Source organism: Notothenia rossii (assembly GCF_949606895.1).
Source record: "Notothenia rossii genome assembly, chromosome: 5".
Classification (NCBI taxonomy): domain Eukaryota; kingdom Metazoa; phylum Chordata; class Actinopteri; order Perciformes; family Nototheniidae; genus Notothenia; species Notothenia rossii.
The window spans coordinates 80,122,931-80,142,402 of NC_136903.1; the positions used below are offsets into that span (position 1 = coordinate 80,122,931).

The 19,472-nt window shown below is 41.9% G+C and overlaps 3 protein-coding genes across 11 annotated transcripts in view; 2 read left to right on the forward strand and 1 right to left on the reverse strand.

The window, feature by feature from the left end:
- dlgap4b (discs, large homolog-associated protein 4b) overlaps nt 1-3,156 on the forward strand; it is a 104,565-nt gene extending 101,409 nt beyond the window's left edge. For 8 of the 9 annotated variants that reach the window (XM_079683442.1, XM_079683448.1, XM_079683447.1 and 5 more), the window contains 2 exons: nt 187-357; nt 1,539-3,156. In XM_079683442.1, the coding sequence (XP_079539568.1) occupies nt 187-357; nt 1,539-1,781 (414 nt within the window). In that variant the 3' untranslated portion in view covers nt 1,782-3,156. Of the gene's footprint in view, nt 1-186; nt 395-1,538 lie in introns of all 9 variants that reach the window. The other variant, XM_079683449.1, reaches the window with a different exon arrangement.
- A 3,334-nt stretch (nt 3,157-6,490) lies between these two features.
- On the forward strand, nt 6,491-13,980 carry tgif2 (TGFB-induced factor homeobox 2). Its single transcript, XM_079683816.1, has 3 exons — nt 6,491-7,088; nt 9,082-9,323; nt 10,231-13,980. Exons 1-3 carry the CDS (start codon nt 7,070-7,072, stop codon nt 11,728-11,730), a joined length of 1,761 nt encoding a protein of 586 aa, XP_079539942.1. The 5' UTR covers nt 6,491-7,069; the 3' UTR covers nt 11,731-13,980.
- A 390-nt stretch (nt 13,981-14,370) lies between these two features.
- On the reverse strand, nt 14,371-19,366 carry myl9b (myosin, light chain 9b, regulatory). Its single transcript, XM_079683193.1, has 4 exons — nt 19,214-19,366; nt 16,098-16,301; nt 15,312-15,473; nt 14,371-15,218 (listed from the first exon to the last, which is right to left on the reverse strand). The coding sequence occupies exons 2-4, from the start codon at nt 16,279-16,281 to the stop codon at nt 15,043-15,045; spliced, it is 522 nt and encodes a 173-aa protein (XP_079539319.1). The 5' UTR covers nt 16,282-16,301; nt 19,214-19,366; the 3' UTR covers nt 14,371-15,042.
- Between the last annotated feature and the right edge of the window lie 106 nt (nt 19,367-19,472).

Here is a 19,472-nt window from a genome sequence, read left to right on the forward strand (position 1 = left end):
TTACAAAAAGAATAAGCAGAATAAAAATCCACTAGTATTTTACAGCTCACTTTCAAAGGCGAGACATTGGCTTTCACTATACATACTGGCTTGTGTGAGATTAGTTTTGCTCTTGAATTAACTGTGATGCTGTTTGCTCTCTTACATTTCATACATTCTCCGCTCCAACATTGACTGTGTCCACAGAATGTGAATGCCAACCCGCGGGCCACCGCCCAGGACCTGGCAGGCTTCTGGGACCTGCTGCAGCTCTCCATCGAGGACATCAGCCTCAAGTTTGACGAGCTCTACCATCTCAAGTCCAATGACTGGCAGCCCGTGCCGTCTGCGGCCGCCCAGTCGCCCCCTGAGCGGAAGGTACTTCCCACCCCTGCTGCCCAGTGCGCTGGCTGGGGTAGGAAAGCCGCCGATACCGGCCTCTCTCCTCCCACCACCACCACCATTTCTCCCACTCTTTTTTACTTCCTTCCCCCTGCGTGGGATGAACTCTAACAGGGCGCCCACTATAACACAAAGGGGCCAGAGAGATCCCTTTAGGCATGCATGGAAAAATATATCTCAAAGAGGGCTGTCGATGGTGTGTTTTTAAATGTAAAGCCCTGCTTTGAGCATGCATGCGTCACTTACTGGTATGCTGGTTGCAGTGGAGCATGGCTAAGATGTACTAGCTCGTGACAGAATGCAGTCTTGCTTTGCTTCTTCTCTGTTTAAATGTCTTGGTTTGTGTTTGTGTGTCTGTCCTTGTTTTCCTTTCTCTCTCTCAATTGTCTAGCCCAGGTCGATGAGGGAGGGGTAAATGTTGTCAAATTGAGGAAAACATTCACCAGGAGAGTTTTCTTGACTAATAGAATGAATTCTGGGGGTTGGAGCTTAGACTTTCCCACTTTCAATTTTAAGGACCACCCTACGTGAGGCTAAACTTCAAGGTTGATGAGGGAGGGGTAAATGTTGTGGGAATTTGAATAAAATTCACCAGGAGAGTTTTCATGACTATCATAACGAATTCTGGTGGTTGGAGCTTAAAATAAATGAATTTGAAAATGTACATGGCACTAAGGACCACCCTACTTTTCATATGTTTATGTGTGCGTTGGGATTCGTAGCTGAGTTGCTCTTGCTTTATGTTGCTTTGCAATGCAAGTGCATTGACTGTGTCTTGTGATCCCTTAATTCTGCTTTTAGTTTGATCCAACGTGGCCATTAATTCATGTTACCATTTCATGACTTCAAAAATTGTCATGTTAATGACTGTTTTTTCTCAAATATTTGCCTGTTTTTACCAGGTGTCTTTTTGTCAGAGTTTTTCTGTTTGAAACCTAAAACCACTGCATTTTATTTCAAGCTTTAATGAAAAAGAAAAGCATTGTCCTCGTCAAAGTCCTGTCTGCCAGACCTGCCCAGACTGATTGATGCTCTTGAAGACAGTTTCCACATTACAATCTCTCACTCTCTTTTTCTCCTTGTTTCGCACTTTGCTCTTTCTCCCTCCCTCTTTCTCCTCCTTTTTCTGTCATGTTTCCTTACTCCCAACACTACAGGACGAGGAGAAGGAAACCGCTCCGGTGTCAAAGAAGCCCGGTAAGGGGCGACCATCGCTGGGCCGTGAGAAGAGCGCAGACTCTGCATCCACCTCTTCTTCGGCTTCAGCAGAGAAGCAGAGACACGAGGCTCGCAAGCGTCTACTGGCTGCGAAAAAGGCTGCCTCGTTTCGCCAGAACTCTGCAACAGAGAGCGCGGACAGCATCGAAATCTATGTCCCTGAGGCCCAGACTCGCCTCTGAAAGAGACTGAGATAGGGAAGCCATTATGGTCGGATCAAAGGACCGATAAGTCGCTGAAAAACTGAGGAAAACTTTTGCAGTGCAACTGAGCTACTCTGAGTATATATGGATGGAGGTGTGGGGAGGAGAGACGAAATTCCCAGAGATTGGGGGGGGGGGGGGGGCGGGGTTGGATTTGGGCATTTTTGACACACACTTATACAGTTATAGGCTGTTCCTGGTGGCTCCAAGTGCTTATAACGAAAAGAAAATGACTGGACTCGACAGACTTTGAAGCGGGTGACTCCTCGTTTGAGGCTGCCATTGAAAACCTCAGCTGATTTTATCATTTCTTGTTCCTACTCTTAATATCATAAAATTGTTAATGAAAGTATTGTTATAATGACAATTATATCCTAAAGAATCTATATGAAGACTGTTTAAAACGTTCCTCTAACTTGGCTATAGGATCTATTAAGTGGACAGAAGGCAAACATTAATGCTCTTCTGTCTTTCATCGTCCTCCTCTCTTCCCAGATCATTGGCCATCTTGTAGCTTTGCACAACACCACCCTGTGGCCATCACACACACACACACACACTGCGCACATGTCTACTGCATCTACACACACTACAAACTCTCGCCTATGTATGTCTTCCTTGTATTTATTTGTTTAATTTACTCATCCTTTTGTTTTGAATAGAAATCCACTTTTAGATTTGGTAATTATGAATATGTTTGGTATGATGAAGTTGACTTTCAGATTTGAAGGGGTATTTATATATTTCCTAATAATTAGCACTTGTGTGTGTCCTCCAAAATGTTATTGTGTCAAAGATTTAAACAAATCTATAAAGTTTAAAGAATGACTTTAAATGAAAGCACATCACAAATGTAATGATGACATCATGAGGATCTCTTTTTCAATCAGAATGTCAGCACCCACAGTAATGCTGATTATTATTATTTGTTCAACGCTTTTTAAAAATCTCTTTTTTTAATCTCTGTCCCATTAACTTTTGTTTTCAATGTGCTGTAACTTCAGATTCGTAAATATTTTGGTCAGGACTTGTTCCATCTGGTTGTTTAATAGCTTCTTTGAGTGCTTTTATTAACCTCACTTAGCATTCAACTCATACATCTTAAATTAATGTAGGGCTTTTATTGAAGTAATGCAGCAGGCTGAGCATGCAGGATAACATTATGTAATTTTTCATAAGGGTCTCGCTGTTATTTTTATACAATGTTTCTATAAGTCTTTTGATTTATTTTGCCTCGAATCACTCTGAGAAATGAATCTACGTTCCATTATTTTTTCCCCTTATTGAACGTCATTCAAAGTACCTGCACTTTTTTTAATCCAAGAAAAGATATTTAATTAAAGCATTAAATACATTAGTCTTTGTGTTTTCATCATTTATTAAATGCTGCTTGTTTTTTATGTTTTATTTTGTATGGAAGACGGCAAAGCCAAATACACTGTTTTACATTCATCTGACATACTGTATTTAAATGTCGTCATCTGAGAGCTAAATGAGGAAAATAGAGAGGAGCCTAGCCGCAGCACCACATGTGATACAGGTTTAACCTTTTGATGCACATGCCAGGAAACAACAGCCCAGCACTACAACAATACTGACTAACTGCTTAGGAGTGGCCCCTCCCCTTCTCAGCCTGGAAACCACATATTCGAGTGTTTAACTTCTGACCTCTAGGGGGCAACAGTGGTTACATTTCAATCCAAAATGCAATACATTGGAGTACACTGTATGCATACAATGAAAATACATACTCATTATGCCAACAGTCAGCCCTGCCCTGTTTTGCATTAAGAGGACACATTGTGTGGATTACATATATATACAGACTCGTCTGTCTTATTTGATGCCAGTTCTCAAATCAAAGAGGCCTCTTGGTTCATGACTCATTCCTCTTTAGGATCTCACAGTAGAACACATCCAACCAAAAAGTCAATCCTGACTTGCCTTGCATATCCTTCAGTGGTCCGCCTGTCTTCCACTCAAATTTGGTAACATCCAATTGCTAAGCAAACCTAACTTCCCTTACCTAATTAGTTATGTTAAACTATTGCAGTTGCATAGCGTTGGCTGCCGCAATCATCACCCACTGTGACCCAGAAATGCAGCCTGGGGCTTTGAATTGAAAAAGCCTGATGACCACTATTCTCTCTCTATCTTGGCAAGAGCTTTCTCTTGATGGCGGGCCTTTTGTTTGTCTGTTGTGTTTGCCAGCTGGGGATGACTCTCAGCAAGGAAAATGGCTCAGGGGTGTCAATAGTCTGTTCCCTGGTTGCTGTCAATGCCCCCCACCCCCATCTCTATTTTAGTAGGGTGGATTGCATCGTTAGCACCTGAAGGCCTTTTGTGTGACTTGAACTCAGTCGTTTACGTGATTTAATTTGACTGCTAGGAAAAAGTTGTGTCTGACAAGTTGTGTTTATCCAAAAGAAGACGTGTGTTGTCAAATTAGGTTCCTTCCAGTTTCACCAATTTGAGAAAATGTTATATAGAAAAAAATTATTGATCTATATGTCACAGATATCAAATAGTCAGTTGTAACAATTACTGCGTCTTGTGTGTGCAAGCATGCTAGCTTAAAATATATTGAAAGAACTAGATTTGAATCTCTAATGCCAGAATATGTTGAACATTGTTTCCCCACTTGCCACATTGTCAGGTCAAAACTATGCTGTCTGTCACCCTTCCTCACACAAAATCTAGGTCTTCCCAACTTGAATGCAGATCAAACACAATGTGCCATAAGTAGTAATTAAAGGAGGCCAGAGAAAGTGTTCCCACAATCTAACCATCAAAAACTAAAAGACAATGCTTTTGCTAGACTGCTAAAACTTGGATGTGTAAAATGTCAGTCCTGTCAGTGACATATTCACTGAGAGAGAAGAGAGCTGATCTCATTCAAACAAGGCTTCCCTTCAATACACACAGATATCATTGGGACACACCTAGGTCTATTTCCTAGGAAAGGTTATACATGATCCAAATGGCTGCACTGTGGGGGGGAGGGGGTGGGTTGATGTTGGTGTAAAGCCATTGATTTGAGGGCGATAAAGGTTCCTTATATAGGTTTGATGCATCTGACCTTTGAAAGTCAAAACTGTCAAAACTGTCATTTCATCATTTGCTTAAACGTCTGTTTTGGTAAAGCTTCATTTTGAAAAGTCAAAAGGGTATTCAACACTTGTTTTCAGCTGCACTCTATAATGTCTCTCCTTCAACCACAAATAGTGAAGTTGGTAAAATATATTATCATCCATAAATGCAAGAGAAAACAAGTTTAAATGTCAAGCAAGAACTAATCTAAATCATTTATAATGTTGCTATGGTCAAATTTGTAACATATATACCATGATACAAATGTACCTTTTAATATGTTGCTTTTGTTCCTTCTCACATCACACATAAGAAGTAAATTCTACTGTTTAAGATTTATTTTTCTGCATTCCAGGGCTGAAACAAGTTTGATCAGTAGAGGCTACAAGAAAAGAGAGACAGTTTAATCCCTGGAAGAGAGCATACAGTACCTCAGTGAATCCACTCCCATACAGTACTCTAGGCCTGATAGCAAAAAAAAGGCCCAGCTCATTAGCATCTGTGCTTTGTTCAATTTAGGGCATAAAACCTGGAAAGGGGTGAGGGGCATAGCTCGTACTACGAGAGATGTGTTAAAGCAAAAAGTGTATGTAAAAATACTAGGACAAATATCTTAGGAAGCAAGCACATATTTTAAAGACTATGATGTGTTCAGTATAATACTCTATAGGCTGTGTGTATGTCAGAGTTGTGGGGGTTTAGTATAACAGAGCTGTAATGTTTGAGAAGAAGTTGTGAGTGAGAAGGTTTGTAGTTCATGGAATAACATTTAAAGTATACGTGCAATACTGAGTAAAGGGGTTAATTGATATTGAACACTTATAGCATTGCATTTCTCGCCCCTTTGCTTCTTAAAGTTGTCTTCTGTAAATACACCAGACTGAAAATCTTCATCTTTTACAATGCTGTAGATCTATTTATACTATTTCAAGGTTGTTAAAATGTATAATGGAGAGACGTATAATAAAATGCACACGATACTTTCTCAAAAAGTTCATCATGGCTGTATTATTTGTACTGTTTAGAAGCTGTTTTATTAAAACATGTTTTCATTTTATATTAAAGGTTGTTTCAGGAGCTGAAACGTTATATATAATAGTTTTAACAATCCTGCTAGATTTGATTATCACTCCAAAGCTGTTCCAATCACATGCTCTTTTTTAAATGTTGCCTGGCCGTCCCTTTTGAAGCCTACGATGATACATGAATACATCGTGTACATTTGGTTCAAAAAGCAAGTTAAAACCTCGTTAGAGGTACATTGCTGTTTTGCATTATGCTATCGTGCAGTAACTTCTTTTCTGAAATCTCCCGCTTATTTAGCCCTGGGACTCTTCGGGAGGTTCTCATGAATAAACGCTTCCAAGACACATTAGCCTGACAAGTCTTGCGTCAAACCAACTGTAGAATTGATGTCTAAATATCCCATCAGAAATGACCCAAAACAGTCTGAGTCGAAATAGCTTGGTTTATTGTGTTATGGACTGCGGCCACCAGTCGACGCTTTCGACGTTATGATTTATGTAACAAGAACATTTTGCTGAACGTTACGTAAAGCCTCTTCACAACACTGTGTGGCTGTCTGTCTTCCCGCACACAGCAAAAAACGACTTAAATGGCTGTGAAAGATCACTACAGTTATATTTTTACACAGGCTTGAGTCGATGTAACTGTGGCATTTCAACCGCGTCGAGGAAAATAACATTGTTTCAATGACTGCGCTTTACTTTGAATGAAATGGTTCTCCCGTCAGTCACATTTACACAGAGCCCTGTCTGCTTCCTGACGGAGCGCCTGGATTGGTTAACGGCTTTCCAGGAGGCTCAATGGAGGTCCGTGATTGGCTGACAGCTGTTGATGAGGCGGGATCATTTCAGCTGCGACTGTCAAGATTGGCAAAGAGCTGGCGCTGCTGCGTGCAGGTAAAAGGAACAAGCGACACAAAACAGAAAACATTTATCTTGGCAGAAAGCGAGGAGTGCGATGGAAACGGACTCTCCGGTGAAACATTTTTGCGCCGCAGAAAAGCTAAACGTTTAGGTCGGCGAGAAAGCGCAACACCTTCAGCTTCTTGAAAGAAAGTGCCGTTGTGTCAACCATCGCTCGGCTCCCGGGCACGCTTTGTACCGCAAGCAACTTGGACAGCTGCGTGTTTTCAAGCCAGCCATCAACAAAGAATGAAAGCATTCAAACGAGGTGAGCCTCACCGTGTTTCTATCACTACACGTTTAAACCACACACACCATGTGCTGTCTATAACTCTGTTGTGTCTTTGCTGTTGGTTTTGCCTGGAATGCGGGCTTTTTGTTGCGAGCAAATGCAGCGTGTGTTTGTGCTCAAATTTGGAGGGACAGCTAGCCAGCTAGTTATCTCTGGAGGCAGGAGCATGGTGTCCATCTGGCGGCGTGACATGCGGGAGGCTGTGCTTTGCTGCCTGCCTCCTTTGTGCGCTCCAGATGGCTAATTTACCGAGTAGCTCGTCGGTTTGTTTCTTTTAAAGTAACATTTATACTTATCAAATAGGCTTTTTTCTCCGTGTATGAGTTCACTGTGGGTGTGACGTTATTTATTTGACAAAGCAGGCTGGTGTAAAGTTGATGTTTGGACTGGCGTTACTAACGGTCAGATTCAAATTCTTACCTCGGCGTGTTGTTAAGTTGAGTTCACTGTGGAGCAAAATTTGAAATGAGGACCATTTGTTCTCGCGTTTACAAGAATGAACAAGATACTCGTATTACTTTCCATGAGCATTTACTAGCTTATTTAGATAGGGGAGACATTTGGTAAACAAAAAGTTTGGCTGCCTGAGAGACGTTGCTGATGTGACATAATGTACTATTCTAACATCTGTCTAAAATACGTCATTGTTGATTGATTCATGATCCCACATTGACTGGCTGGAGATGGCTTAGGTTCATCATGGGAGAATGTAGCATTGTTGTGGGCCACATCTCTGGCTAACTGTTATTTGAAGTAGGATAACCTGAGATGTCTGTCTCAGGTTATCCAACATGAATGTTGCTAATGAATGGGAGACTGGAGTTGCTGATTGGAGTATTTTCAGACCCAGTTAGACTTAATTAGACTGATAAACTTTAGTCTATTTTAAGAGTTTTATAGAGCTGAAATTCATACTTCAAGGAATATTTTTGGCACAATGTGCAAAATCCAAGTGGTTTTCAGTTCAGTGCAAAAAACCAGGTTCTATCGGGTTGCATTTAAACAGCTACAACACTTGACAAACTGTTCAAGTCATTTGACTCCATCCAAGAATCATTAATTTGGGTCAAAACATTTGGTTAAAAGTGATATATCAGGAATAAAATCACAGTGTTGCATTCAAGTAGTTATCTACAATGCCTACCCTTCCCTTGACACTTAAACTTGTTGGGGGAAGCTAATTTACAGAGATTTGGGGAAATGCACCAAATTAGCATTTTTATGTTTTGATTTCCCCTCCCACTTTTCTACCTTGGTTTAGTACTTTCCTCATTGTCGAGGAATGCAGAATTCACAAGACTTGTCAACTACTCCAGCAGTCTTGAGCCAGAGTGGCATGAGGTGAAAACAGCCTCTTTTGCATGGTCAAAAGGTTCCTTGGCCACTGACTACTGTGATGTTGATATCCACACAATCTTCTTTGTGAAGACAGCCGCTGCCCCAGGGGTCAGGTTTCAACCAGCCAGAGAGAAAGACATTTACTGCATTCTGTGGCCCACCCCTGGGATCAGGCATGCTCCATTTTGAGTGGAGATTCTCTCCAGTGGCCAACCACGGACTGACAGCAGAAAACACACAACAAAGTTCAAACCTCAAAGCCATTGTTTAAATGTGTTCAGACCACAGACCTCACTTTGAATTGGGTAAAATTGTCAGGTTAAAAGTAACGGAAGAGTTTTGTTTCCATTGTTGTGCCAAATCAGTGGAAACAAGTATTTTAGTATTTTTAATTTCCTGCATTAAAAAAAGATGAACCCAACACCCATTTTACAGAACACTCCTTGTGAATGTATAGCCATTTATACTATTCCTTATACTTCAATTGTGGCCCAAAAAAAGGATATGTCAAAGAACAACACTGAAGATTACTCTTTTTTTTTTATACCTAATGCTGAGCAGATTTAATGTAAACATTATGGCTAAATGGAATTCTGGGAACTAGACTGACAGCTCTGCTCCTCCCCCTCAGCTCTGGAAGACGAGCATCGCCCGGATCAGGAGCACTCTTCGGCGATGTCGGACAGTGATGACGGCTCGCCGCTCGACCTGTCAGGAAGGGGGCTTTTCGGGAAGCGCCGTCGCCGCGGCAACCTGCCCAAGGAGGCGGTGCAGACTCTGCGGAGCTGGCTGTACGAACACCGCTTCAACGCCTACCCGTCAGAGCAGGAGAAGCTCAGTCTGTCGGGCCAGACCAACCTCTCTGTGCTGCAGGTGAGGACAATTTATTATTATTTTTTTGTTAAAAGTGTTAAACCTTTTTTTTTTTTTTTTACCAGAGGTTTTCAGCATCTGCCAGAGAAATGACACTTGTGGTAGACACTGATTCTGCAGTCTAGTGGACCTGTCAGGTTGTCCTTTTGAATTTGTAAAAGGTTGCTTTGATAGTTAATATTAATGCACAGTCAATTTACTAATGTTTTATCACTATAAAGTCTGATGCTGCTCACTGTTTTCTTTAAGGAAACTTCACCCAACACAGTAAACAGGTGAAAGCAAAACAAAAATCTGATGTAATCACCAAACTGCAGCCTGAGAGTGAGCCTTTTCCAGCCTTCCCTTTTCACTTCATTGCATCAGTAGTAGACGTTTCCTCTTTGCCTCAACACACAGGCGTGCGATAACACACTGGCAGCATTAGAGAAGGCGTTAAAGATCAGCGTGAGGCAGCAGCACAGTTCCTTGTTATGTAGTCAGTTCACTGGAATGCTTTTGGCTGGCTTCTCTGTGGCTCAGCATATTTGAGCGCAGACCTTCATTATTGCCAGCTGTCTGAGGGCTCTCATCTCTGTCTGTCTCACTCCTTCTTCCCTATGTGGGCGACTGTACCACTAGAGGGGGTAAGTAAAGCCTCGTGTGCACATGTACATGAAGAAAAGTGTGTAGGTGGTTTTTTTAAATCACAGGCCTCCAGAACATTTTTAGAGCTAGAATTATGCCAGGGTTGGGTTATGAATCTGTAAAAAGTTATTTTGAACCAAAGAAGGGTTGCTTTTTTAACTGATTAAAGGCTATCTTTGTGACTAAAACTCATTTTCTTTGAAATTTATTCAAGTGTATCATCCATGTAAGCTTTCAGAATCAGTTCTGTAATACCTACATTTCTTACTCTTTCCCCTAGATATGTAACTGGTTTATCAACGCGCGTCGTCGCCTCCTCCCTGACCTGCTTCGCAAAGATGGCAAAGATCCCACCAAGTTCACCATCTCGCGCAAGGTCGGCAGTAAAAGTGACAGCCACTACAATGGAGGCTGGAGCAGATCTTCAGAAAGCAACTCTTCCACCAGCCCCTCTCAACAACGCCCGTCGGTCATCCGCTCCGCCCCGACCCTGGACCTCAGTCTTCTCGGGAACACGGCGACGGCTATTCTCACGGGAGCGGGTTTCCCTGGTAACGAAGGGTCGGTCCAGGCGCTGATGAGGCTGGACACACAGAGCCTTATAAGGGAAGCAGAGGAACAGAGGGCAAACACGTTTTGTCTCAACAGCACAACAATGGCAGCTAGCCCCAGCGTCGGCCTCTTCAACACGCCTCCCCCCACTCCCCCCGAGCTGTTCCCCACTCAGGACTTCAGCGACCTGAGGCTCCTGGTGGACGCAGCTCTGCAGAGGGCCGCAGAACAGGAGAACCTGAAGAGGCTACAGGAGAGCCAGAACAGACCCACAGAGGCTGTAAAGACTGAACAGGTGGAGTCGCAGTGTTACAGCAGTGACATGGGCCCCACGCCGCCTCCAGAGGACAGCCAACAAGTCATGGATCCTTCCAGGGTTCAGAGTCTGATGGAGAAGGCCATGTCTGTGTCAGCTGTTACTGCAGTACAGGATCCAGAAATGCTTCCTTTAACAGTATCAGTACCAGTGCCGGTGCCAGTTCCAGCCTTGGTTTCAGCCCCGAGGCTATCTCCTCTCCTCATGAATAAAGTCACCTGGAGCCCCGTGGAGAATGACATAACTTCCAGCGCAAAGCAGGCTCCGCTCCTCCAAGCCCATCTGCCAAACGTGGTGCCAGTGTCCGCAGTCTTAGGACTGCACAATCCTCAGAACCCAGCTGCTGCTCAAGCCAAAGCCCCAGCTTCATCTCCAGCTCCACTGCCCACTACATGTCCTACAGAGTTGGTATCTGTTCCATCACCTGTTGTACTCCCAGCCACAAGGCCTTTCAGCCAGACATCATCCCATACGCTTTTTCCAGCTGCTCCTTCTCCAGCCATCACCTCTATCACAGACCCCAGAGGTGTCCCACTTTACCTGCCATTCCACAAATCCCCCGTCATCCCAGTCACAGTTCCATGTACGCCGCTCTTTTCAGCTGCAGTGTCGTCTCCGGCCTCTGCCCAAACTCCAACTCCCCTCCCTGTTTCAATCCCAGCATCATCCTTTACACCAGCGATGCAGCCCCCTCTGGGCCTGATGTCCCACCTCTCTGCTCCTCTTCAGCTTTCTTCCAGCAGCATTAGTGTTAGCAGCGCACAGAGGAATTCAGCAGTGGTGCCCAGTGTTTGGAGCATGGTCCATGCTGATAGCAGGCAACCCACTTCTCTTCAAGTGGTAAAGACCCCCATCACCACGGTGTGGGGCCCACAGCACAGCCTGCACACAGTGAGTGAAGCTGTTAACTAGGAGCTGATTTTTCTTCTTTTTAATATAAATATATATATCTTGGAGGATAGGGGGCAAACATTCCTGTTGGCTGGACTACACTGTACATAGGAGAATGTATGTTCATCACCAGTCCCCTTTCGTCGTAAACGCATGTGCCTGCAGAAAACAGGATGTGAAATCAGATTTATGAACAAGGACAAAGTGAAGTAACAAACATGAGTTGTTATAAAGACTTGCTGTTTCAAGCAACCTTTTTTTAAATGTGCTGTTCCTCGATGAAGGCAGCTGCCGGTAAGAACATTTTTGATGTCATTTCTCAAAAAGGAACATTCCTGTGTGGAGAGCTAATGTGTTGTACAGTTTTGATGCCATTTTCAAACCTCTTTCCGCATTACAATTTATGAATGAAGATGAAATATCCCGTAATTGTAAAAATGTTCAAATGATGTCATTGTCAGGACCAGCAGTTAGCCTCTTCAGTAGCAGACCTGGACTGTATTGAATGTACAAAGACATTGATATCATTGGCTAGGCTGCCTATCATCCATTTCCCTCCAGCATAAAAAGGAGGGAATTTGTTTTGTTATTCCCACGCATAGCAACAATGTTGTAGTCTTTCAGATTTTCTCTCAAGAATTGAGTCTGTTCTTTTTATAAATTCACCCTGTCTCCATCACATCCCACCCCCTTCTTCCTGGCTTTTTATAGCAGAGGGGATTCATTTGCACTCATGAATTGTCATCTCAACCACTCAACGCATGCTTTAAAGCATCATGTATTTTCTTATTTAGCTATTTCCAATCCATAAAAACAAAAGCCTATTTTCTGTGTTTTTGCTCAAAGCAGTTCTGTCCGTGTAATTGTCCTAGATCCGCTGTGTACGATTTTCAGGGACTGTTGTTGAAGTGCGCTGTGGCCACAGGATGAAGGGGAGAGGGTCACATTGGATCTGTTACAGAAATCAATTTCAGTGAGGAGGTGAGCAGCTTGGTGGTCTGATGACATCGAGCTCTGACAGCTCCTGGAATTAAACTTTAATCCTGCTCTGAGACTTTATCTTTTGTGGTGGAAAAACACTTTAAACATTGGATCCATTATTATATAGATTTCCCAGTTCATTTGGGGCCATATGAATTTGTCAATTTAGTTCAAACCTGAATGTCTTACTATTTGAAAGTTGAATTGATGCATGTAGTGTCTTGACGAAACAAATGTAGCGGATGATCTGCAATGGCAGACATTTGCTGGAGGTTTTCCTCCCAAGGGGGGTACAACAGCACAACATCAAGTGTTCCTCATCTGTGCTCATCCACCTGTATTTAGAAATGGTTACAATAGGATTTCTTATCATTCACAAAGCTGTAGTTTCCATGAAACTGTTGTAGCATAAACCTCTATATGACTGAATGCCATCAGGGCATCAGTTAACGGTGGCATCATGTGGAAGAGTTCCTATGTGAATAATACTATAGCAGGATTGTGCATTAAATCTTCACAACTGTCATGTTTACCGGTGTCATTTAGCTGTACACAATATCATTTTAAAACTGCAAGTAGCAGGAGACAACAGAAGAAGAAAGTCTGATGAATGGTCAGAGTATTTGCTTCATCGCACTCAGAAAGCTTTCATAGCAGATATCAAATCTCGTAAGCTGTGTTTTGTTTGACCCTCCTTACTGCTTGTAATGCTCTGTGGATGTCGTAGGAGGTACTCACTAGACTGATGTGCATTTATACCTCAATTTACACAGGTCATGTCAGACTTGGGTCATATGTAGAATACTAAGTATTAAAGTAATATTTCTATTGTTCATACTACATCATGCCACTGTGACAAAACCTCTTATCTGATGACATACTGGAAACGGCTGGCTAAAGATTAGGAAGGCAGGTTTTTTTTATAGCACGGTTAATGTGATTTTTAGATGCAAAAAGGCGTTCTGATCAGACAATGTGATGACACATGTAAATATTTTTCACGGTCATGTTTTTTTGTTTGCATTGGTATTTTTTCACAAAAATAGCAAACTGTTTATTTACAGCCAAACGCATTATTATAAAAATCTTTTTCAAGTTTGTTGTGAATCATGACTGACCGCTAGCAGTATGATAGGCTGCTGTGCCTTAAACCTACGACTGAGGGACTAATGTCTCTTTTTTTATATATAAAAACTTCTCAATAGTCTGTGCAATATATGCCTTAAACTTTAAATGTGTTTTTGTATAAGCATTTCAAAGAAATAAAAGTTCAGTTTTTCATAAATGCTATTTCTTTTCTGTCTTGTCTTGCCTTTTCAAATGCTGACTTTAAATTGATTTACTTTGTGTGAATAAGCAATATTATAAAAACATTCTTGTAATACAATTTAGCATTGAGTTGTGTAAAATCCATTATGACACATCAGTCAGGTGTACCATATAAGATACATAAATAGTTACTTTAGCATTAATGTCACTCATGGACAAAGATGTTTTATACATTTCATTGGTTTTGTGTCAACCAAAAGCAATGTATTGAACCCGGTTTAGAACAATGTTTCAGATGTCTTGAAATTGTTAGTGTTGTTTAAAATACAGTATTTCGCTTTATATTTGTAAACGTGAAGTAGAGATACCGGTTAGAAAAACATGGTACGAAAACACCCCAGACACATTGCGGACGATGTCATGAATAAACTTACTTTATTAGCCGAACAACATTTCAAGACTGAATTCCTTCAAAACAAAAACATACCTGATCCTTTAAAAAATACACAAAACCAGCCGATGGTAGGAAGAGTTTAGACTTAAAGCTATACTAAACATTTCATCAAGATCACCACTTTCATAAACACAATCAAAATGAAATCTTTCTATCCATTTCTAACTTACAAGGATACAAATATTACAGATATGGAGACTTGTTGCAGTGCTTGTGCAGGTGCGGTAGCTATTTGGCCGGAAGAGGTAAACATTGCTGGTACTGTACAAACACCCCCGCACACACAAATAGACAAACACACATGTTTGATTCCAAATGTAAAACGTCCAATCAGCTGTCTAAGTGTCTGAAGCCGCAGTAGACTTGTAGTTACAAAATTCAAATGCACCACTCTTCATGGTAACTTTCAATGATGATACTAGTTAAAAATACATTGTGTAAATACTCTAGGTCCCAAACAAATCACAAGCTCCTACCTTTCAAAAACATGTTTGAATCTAAATAAGTGAAACTCTTTTATGAGAGACTTTGATACATTTCTTCTAAACCTATTATGTCCATAAAGGTAGGAGCGAGCAGTTTATTTGCAGTGTGTGTGTGCGGGGGCCCTGAGGCACTCCATCCTCCCTCTACTCGTCATCCTTGTCTTTGGCGCCGTGTTTGAGGATACGGGTGAACTCTGCGTAGTTGAAGTTGCCCTTCTTGTCAATGGGGGCCTCGCGGAACAGCTCGTCCACATCTTCGTCTGTGAAGCGGTCGCCCATGGTGGTCAGCAGCTCTCTCAAATGGTCCTCGTGGATCACACCTTAGACACAGTTAACACCCATCAAGTTCCAAACAGGGACAGTAAAAGTGCCTCGGTGTGTGTTTACAGTATTTTTTGTTTATGCAGACTCACCACATCCCTCCTCGTCGAAACAGGCGAAGGCGTTGCGGATGACGTCTTCAGGGTCTGTTCCGTTGAGCCTTTCTCCAAACATGGTGAGGAACATGGTAAAGTTGATGGGCCCCGGTGCTTCGCTCATCATCCCCTCCAGGTATTCATCAGAAGGGTTCTTACCTGAGGAAGAAAAACACTGTATCATGCATCATGTAATCTCACTTGGACTATTTGGTTAAGAACTAATTGCCTCCACCAAGGAGTTTGTTAAGATGTTTTTGTTAGTATGTCAGGTATAGATACCGATTTGGACCAAGTGTAGCACTGGTCATGGGGAAACCCACTCAGTTTTAGGAGCAGTTCCGAAATCGCAGAGCTGATACACAAATTACTTTTAAATGTGTGTTTACGTTGCAAGATAAGGCATGAGACCTTGCCGGATGTCCGCGTTCCCAGTGTTCTTCTAGCAAGAATGCAATCCAGCAGTTCAAATAAAACTTTTATCTGCATATATCTTATTATTTTTTTATTTCATAGTAGGAACGAAAAATTGTCCTTCCTTATATTTCAAAGTAGGAACGAAAAATTGTTGAAGAAGCACAGCCAAAGATGTCCTGAAAAATAACCGTTAATCCTACATTTCCCCTGATGTATATTGCCTCTTTCATTGCTACCCCAAAAAAAGCACACTCACTCCAATCTTGTAGTAAAGGCTTTCTGTTAATAATGGGTAGAATCCAAGCCCAAACTCATAATGTCATCAGGGTTGCCATAGAAACAAAAAGTGTAGTGAGAGCAGCGTACCCAGAGAGGCCAGCATGTCGTGCAGATCCTCCTTGTCGATGAAACCGTCTCTGTTCTGGTCGATCATGTTGAACGCCTCTTTGAACTCCTGGATCTGAGACTGGTCGAACATGGCGAAGACGTTGGAGGTGGCCCTCTGAGGACGCTTCTTGGTGGTCTTTCCCTTGGCACGTTTGCTCGACATGGTGGCGGCTGGTTCTGGGCCTGCAGCACATTTAAAAGAGGCATGATTCATAGATTAAACGGTGAAAAATGCTCCGCCATCAGGGATAACATAGATTGGATAGATTACTCATTCACACAGCTTGACATGAATACCGATAACAGCATCCAATTGAAAATATGAGTTAAGCCTATTTAGCATATAACAGCTCTGAAAACTGGAACACTGCATTCATATAGCTCTTATATATTTGACTTTGCCACAAGCAGGAGAAGCTATTTCTCTGGCTTTTTCCTCCAGAGAGAGAATCACACTCTTTCTGAATGTCGGGTACAGTGATGGGTGTGAAGCTGACATGTCTCCACAGTGCAGCTCACTTCAGATCCTTCCAGAATTAGACCTGTCACTCACATTTAGGTCTGCAAGGATTTGTCTTGCGTGTGTGTGTGTGGCTCTGTGATTGTGTTATACCCAGTGGGCAGCAGCAGACAGATGACACAAAGAGACAGGCTGGACAGGCAGGAAGGAGCAGGTGACTGTGGCTGATTAGTCACTTAAAAGGTATGACATCATGCCCCGAGAGGCGCTGAGGTGAGTACTGTACTAGCTAACAATAAGATAATTTACTCAGGTTAAGCATGGAATTGTACACCCACACCTGACACGCAAGGATTTGTTTTCAGTCTTTATTTATTTGCACCTTGAAAACGACATAATTATCAAGCTTACAGTAATCAAAAGGAATGAAACACACACAATTAATTGTATTTCATCTATGATAGTAGAATTCATCAAACGCATCTTTAAATCTACTGTGTGTGAGTTATACACTGGAAGGCTATAAAAAGATAAGTATAAATCATATCCAGAAAATCCCTCCAGAAAACCTAGGCTTTTTAAAAATAATACAGATAGAGCTGTTGATCTTCAGAGGGCTCAGGTTATTAAAATATGTTCCGCATCTCGGTATTCTTGTCAGGCAGAGTTGAAATTCGTACATTAAAAGATTTTAAATGTGTAATCTATTTTCTTAATTTAAAAATATATAGAGATTTTTCAGCCGTATCATTCCAAATATAGCACAAACTATTTCTTACAAACAGAAACAAATGCAGTCAAATATAATAGGCCTATTCTGGTAACAAATGAAAGCAGATTAAATAAAAAATCCTCATTCATAAAAAAATACAGTTTTATATCCATGTATTTTACATTACAGTTGGCTAAATATCTGTCTCCAAGGACGTCTTCATATTTTAGGGGACATACATTTAGTGTGTGTGCCGTCTCTGAAATTGCCCTGAGAAAACAAGGGGAAGGTTTGAGCAAGCTGATCTACCCCTGTTGAGTATACAGAATTGTCGTTCTTTGTTGATCTCTACACAAATGAATGCTGCTGTATCACAAGGGCAGAATGATACGCTTTATTGTCAATGCAAATTAAAATATGACCAGCCGATTCTGCCCAGAGTTTCTACTCTTGATCATAAGCACAGTATATCCACAGTGGCATTTATATAAAGTCATCATACAAAATGGATTGTTTTGTCTTCAGCATAAAAAGGTTACAGGAAGGAAATACGTGTATTTAACACACACACACACACACACACACACACACACACACACACACACACACACACACACACACACACACAGACACACACACACACACACACACACACACACACACACACACACACACACACACACACACACACACACACGGTTCACTCTTTCCTTTCTTTCCTTTCTTTCACTGCAAACACATGTTGGAACATTTGCTCTTTTCATTTAACTACTGTTTCTTAATGTGCCAGTAAATGCAGAAATCTGGAAGGTGTGTGCTGTTGGCCCAAAGCCCTTCCATTCTCCATCTAACAAATGCAGAGGAAGCTGGAAACAAAAAAGCATCCAGCTCCTGTTGAAGGTTTCGGAGAACAGAGGAACTCCACAATCTTATTCTTGTCTGGCTCCACTGATACAGTACTGTCTCCTGAGAGAGGCTGATTGGTGTTTAACTATACCTCAGTCTCAAGCAATCAATAAGATAGATTTTTTGACTTCACAATGTGAAACAAAATAAATAGTTTCAGGTGCTTTACCAGCAGCTCAAATCTTCTGCATTCTGCAAAGAGTGAATCAACAATGCTTCACAGAGAGGTTGAGAATACTTTGAGGACTTCAGCGAGGTGCTGACGTGCCTCATCTTGGCTTGACAATCGTAGTTGTTCTCTGTCCACCAAAGCTTTTCTGTGGAGCCTTTCATCATGTGGGACGACAAAGCTCCTCTGTCCCGTCGCCCCAGCACACACACACACACACACACACACACACACACACACACACACACACACACACACACACACACACACACACACACACACACAGACACAGACACACAAACATGAACACCCACAGACATTTGGGTATCACCAAACTGTCAGGCTGCTCAACGCTGTTAGTGACGACTGAAATGCCAATGGTCAAGAATTTCAAAAACAAACAGTGAGTGCAGTGGAGGTTAAGCTGTCATCAGACATCATCAGATGTGTGTGTCCAAGTGTTTAAGACTGTGTGTATATGAGATCAAAATGGGTCAGCTGCATCCAGAAATTCCTCTGTCTAATGTGCCGTATAGTGATGAGATGGAAGTAAACACACAGGCATATAGTACATTTATACTGCATATACACAAATATATAAAGAGGTCTTACGTGATAATTAACTATAATCTCTCTTTCTGTGTATCCACAGATGACAAAACTCTATCCTGGTAACTTAATTCAAAGGTCCACTGAAACTCTCTGTAACTCTATCCTCCCTTCTGACTCTGACAGTTGAGCCTTGTACCACTGAACTCAGGTAATTTACACATCCAGACTTTTTTTAAAACCCATACAATATCATACACAATATGCAAGCCATTGGTAAAAGCAGATTTCTTTCTTACCTTGGCTTCAGTTAGAAATGTCTGGAAGTCCCTCAAACTCCTTCTGTCTGGGTCCAACACAGCAGTGTGAAGGGAAGCAGGCAGTCCTACTGGAAAGTTTGTTTAAAGAATCAGTCTCCCGGTGGTTCCCTCCCCTTTCTGCCCCGGCCAATGGAGAGGGCGAACTGTCTCATACAAAGACTTCCCAGCCTAGGCCGTTTCTCCATACAAGGCAAAAGAATGCAAAGGCTGCAGCCTGCTACTGCCACAGACGCTGCTC